We start from the raw sequence: 4,305 nt of genomic DNA on the forward strand, positions 1-4,305 counted from the left end.
TTTTGTTCTCATTTCGACAGCAAAAATATTGCCCCCAACAACAGAAAATGAGATACGTTCCAGCATTCCCCACAGGCCGTGCTGCTTCCTCTCCTGCCCCASGAGCCTGCGCCGGCTGCCTGAGCTGGGAGCTCTTTGTGCCCGGGGCACGTGGCAAAGGCAGCTGCAGGCTGCTCCCGGTTGTGGTGCTGCTGGCCCTGCAGCGCCGGCTGCTGCGTGGGACACTTGCTCGGCAAACCCCGTCCTTAGCTTCATGGGAAGCTGGAGGAGGGCTGCCTTGCGCTTGTAGATGTGAGTGTTCGTTCGCATGCGTGCGGCACAGCACCACTGCCTGTGCTTGGGGGAGAAGTCCATATGGAAGCATGGAAAGTGCAGCTCTTCCCTAGGGAAGGGCACACRGATGGATGGATGCATCTAATAAATAACACTGTCTCCTCAATGTATTTACAAGTTAAATAGAATAAATAAGGTGTCTATGCACAGCGGGCCGGGCCCCTGCAGGCTCCCTGAGCAGGACCGGCCGTGGGGGGCCGCGTGGGGTGAGGAAAGTCCCGAGGGATTTCAGGCGAGCTTTGGTGTCTGTGTTGTGAAAGGCTCCGCTGCAGGCACGTCAGGCGGAGGAGCCCACGCCGCGGCCGGGAAGGGGAAGTAGGATGGGGAAGCGCATCCCGGGCAGGCGAKCCGAAGCCCCCGTGGGTGCGCTCACTTTTGGGGAGGGCCATAGCTTATCGGGGCGGCGGCAGCGCCCGGGCAGCTGCCGGCAGAGGTAGTTGGGGACGCCCGGGGACGGCGGGTGCCTAGAGGCGGCTGTCCTTGCTGAGCGCCTGCAGCGGGTTCAGCTGCAGCGACAGCCACATGTTGGGGCTGAGGCTGGAGACGAGGGGCGCCGGCCCCAGCGGGGCACCGCCGGAGAGGCCCAGCTCCAAAGGCGCCTTCAGCAGCTCGGGGCTGCCCACGGGGCCCCTGCAATCGTCCACATGTGGCGCTGGGGGCCCCGGCTGGCTGGGGYAGCCCCAGGCCGGGGGCTGCTGCGGGGGGCCGGGGGCCGGCAGGTCCTGCATGCGACCGCGGGAAGGCGTAGGAGGGGTCTGCTTCACGTAGCCCTTGGCCACGGGCAGCTCGGCACACGCCATGTCCAGCACGACGTCCGTGCCGTGCACGGGCTCCGTGTGTCCCCATGGGGATAGCCCCTTGCCTCTGTCCCACCTAGGCTCTACAGTGCCCTGGCACTGCTGCAGGTAGCCCCGGAACGGCACCTCCTGGGGACGGTCCTCGCCCGTGGCGGCCGCGGCAGGGCTGTGCTCCGCCGGCTGCGCACGCGTCTCCTTCGCGGTCTGGTGGCGCTCCAGGCGGGGAGAGGCTCTCTCCAGGCTGATGCCGCTGTCCTCGCCGGTGGACGGCTGCGCCCCGGGGCCCCGGCCGGCCGGGCCCAGCTCCAGGGAGGAGTTGTGCAGGCAAATGCCGCTGTCAGTGCTGCTGCTGCTGCGGTCCCCGCTGCTCGCGGTGCTCGGCCCCAGCAGGCGAGTCCGGTGCTCCGGCAGTGCCACCAGCGCACAACCCTGCTCTGGCAGCCGCTGGAGCGCCGTGATGGAGGTGCTGGGCTGCTGCGGTGCCTTCTGGCAGAGGAAGAGCTGCTGGACAAGGTCCGGCTCCGRCCGCGCCGATGAGGAGTACTCCTGCTCCACCCAGAGCGAGCCCTGCTTCAGGAAGGACTTCTGGCAAGGACAGAGGAAACCAGGGGGTGAGATGCTGGCATCCTTGCTCCATATCCACCTTCCCACTGGCCATGCCTGTGCCAAACCAGCACCTGGCCCCGCAGCGCTGATAACACTGATAACCGAAAGGGCCAGCTCCTCTGGCTCCTTACCAGCACAGATGGCGGCCTCATGGGCTTCTTTATGTACRTGCAGACCAGCAGCATCCCCAGGAAGAGCAGGAGCAGCGTGATGATGAAGATGATGCTGAGGATGTTCAGGAGGAGCTCAGTGCTCTCTGCAAGACACGTGCGCCCGGGTGAGGTGAGCTGTGCAAGGCGCTCGTGGGGCCGGCTCCCCGCACGGCGCCCCGCGCCCCGCTCACCGTCCCGGCGGCCGGTGGTGACGCACTGCTCAGCGGTGCGCACTGCGCAGAGTGGCCGGCTCGCCACGACGGGCTCCACGCTCACGCAGTACTCCGTGTCCCAGAACAGGCTGCTGATGTTGAACTCCGGCTGGGTCTCCAGCACTTCATACTGCAAGGAACAGAGGACAAGTTGCTGCCCTGGTGCCCTCTGGACTGTGTGCACGCCAGGCTAGGGGTGTCCCCCCTTGTCCCCCATGCCCAGAGCACCTAACAGTGCTGTTATAAACAGCCAGACCCCAAACTGCAGAAAGAGGCGGCAGGTATGCTGCTAAACCATGCGGAAAAGAGCACTGCCCTATCTTGGGCGTGCAGAAGTTCAGGGACCCACGGGGTTGAGGAACGTGTCTCTCACCGTCCGGTTGTCCCGCGCGTGCCTGATGTACACCTTGTAGTGCCGTGCGTGCCTCTGGACGTCCTCGTACCTGAYGGTGCTGTTGCCGGCTTGCAGCAGCAGCTGCAGCTTCACGCCAATGGTGTTGCCTGTCACGGAGAGGCTCTGCCCCGCGATGCGCAGCCTGGCTGCGCACAGCCGCGTTGCAGGGCACGTTAGGTGTCTGCTTTGGCAGCGCCCGGCGGAGCCGCGCGCACCCGTCGTGGCCCCCCCCGCCTACCTTCCTTGGGGGAGAARGGGCCGGTCCTCTCCCATGGCGACGTGCGGTTTCCAGACACGGCCCGCACCTGGGCGTAGTAGCGCAGCTCCGGGTCCAGCGTGTAGAAGGTGAGGTCGCATGAGCGCCCCGGGATCCGGGTGCAGCTGGGGACAGCCGTCCAGGAGAACCCCGGGCCGTACCTGCGGGAGAGGCGGCGGCGTGAGAACGGGGCCGGCTGCGCCGTGGCCGTGGGTGCGTGGGAGACGCTCGGAAGGCGCGAGGCTACTCACACGCCGTGCTCCACGTCGTAGCGCACGTCACGGGGCGAGCCGGGCCCCGGCTCCCAGCGCAGCAGGTGATGCGCGGTCTCGGCAGCAAAGCGCACGTGCGCTGGCCCCGGCAGCGGCTCTCCTGCGGGAGCGAGGACGCGTCTCAGCACGGCCACCGGTGGGCACCAGGGYGGGCACCGCAGCACGCACCCCCAGGACAGGCCCTGCCGCCCAGCCAGCATCCCGTGTGTGTGGCCACCAACGCCTGCTTGCCAGGGGCTGCCATCCCGCTGCATCCCTCTCTCTATTCCCTCCTCCGGCGAGAGCACAGCCAGCGCATTTTGTGCTTCTCTGGATGCACTCTCCAAGTCGCCCGTGCCTTGCCTGGCTAGGTGCGGGATGAGTAGCCAGGCACCGCACCAGGCGGGARCGGTGCGCCCTCAGCCTGCCGCACCCCCCAGGCTAGCGGAGGTGCCGGACTCCCCAGCGGGCTCCTGCCTTCCTGTTTGCTTCGCTGCTGGGTGCAGGAAGCCAACACCTTCCTACCTCCTGCCTCGATTTCGGCGGGGTCACCTGGCAGCAAAGCACCGCCAGGCAGCAGCCGTCTCCGCGCGGCGCTCGCTTCCTCAGCCACTGCCTCAGCCGCTAAACGCCCCCCCTCGCTCCTGAGCACCCTCACCCGCGGAGCACGGCGCGCTCCAGCAGCCCGCTGCCTGGAACAGGGCCAGGCAAGGCTGGGGACAGCGACGAGGAAGAGTGGCCACCGCTGGGAGCCCGGAACCAACTCCACCAGCGTCCCCAAGCCGGGCGGCGGGATCCCCGCTGCGCACCCACTTCTGTCCCCGGCACCCGCAGGGCCCCGCGCGCAGCRCCGGCTACTCACCGGCAGCGTGCAGGGCGAGGAGCAGCGCGAGGGCCAGGGCCGGGGCTGCCGCGCCGCCGGCCATGCCACCTCAGCATCCTCCGTGCGCGCCTGGCCGCGGCAGCGGGCGCCGAGCTCTGCCGCGCCACACGCCCCAGCCCTTGTTTTTCCCCCGGAGGCTGGCTCGGTGACGTGTCGAGAGGCGTCCGTGCAGCGGGCGAAACGGGGCCCGGCAGCGACTTCCACTTTCCTTCACTGTCCTCCCACTCAGCCACCGCTAATCTCTTGGCCCCGGCTGGGCATTTCCTGTCGTCAGTCCGAAACCAGGACCTTGGGGTTTTTCTCAGCAAAACGCTATCCAAGCCGAAAAGGGAAAATAGAAGTAAATCATGTGTCTGCTCTTCCCCCRGGCCCCTGGCGCGGGGATAGATGGTGGCCCGCAGTGGGCTGCTAGGGGCTTGCA

The 4,305-nt window shown here is 67.4% G+C and overlaps 1 protein-coding gene across 1 annotated transcript; it reads right to left on the reverse strand.

Annotated features, from left to right (window-relative positions):
- Positions 1–797: 797 nt before the first annotated feature.
- IL10RA (interleukin 10 receptor subunit alpha) lies at positions 798–3,927 on the reverse strand. The gene is made up of 7 exons (XM_026040290.1): positions 3,864–3,927; positions 3,002–3,122; positions 2,733–2,911; positions 2,474–2,640; positions 2,080–2,230; positions 1,868–1,992; positions 798–1,715 (listed from the first exon to the last, which is right to left on the reverse strand). The coding sequence occupies exons 1-7, from the start codon at positions 3,925–3,927 to the stop codon at positions 798–800; spliced, it is 1,725 nt and encodes a 574-aa protein (XP_025896075.1).
- Between the last annotated feature and the right edge of the window lie 378 nt (positions 3,928–4,305).

This window comes from Nothoprocta perdicaria, unplaced genomic scaffold (genome assembly GCF_003342845.1).
Source record: "Nothoprocta perdicaria isolate Ctin4 unplaced genomic scaffold, notPer1 scaffold_252, whole genome shotgun sequence".
NCBI classification, from domain to species: domain Eukaryota; kingdom Metazoa; phylum Chordata; class Aves; order Tinamiformes; family Tinamidae; genus Nothoprocta; species Nothoprocta perdicaria.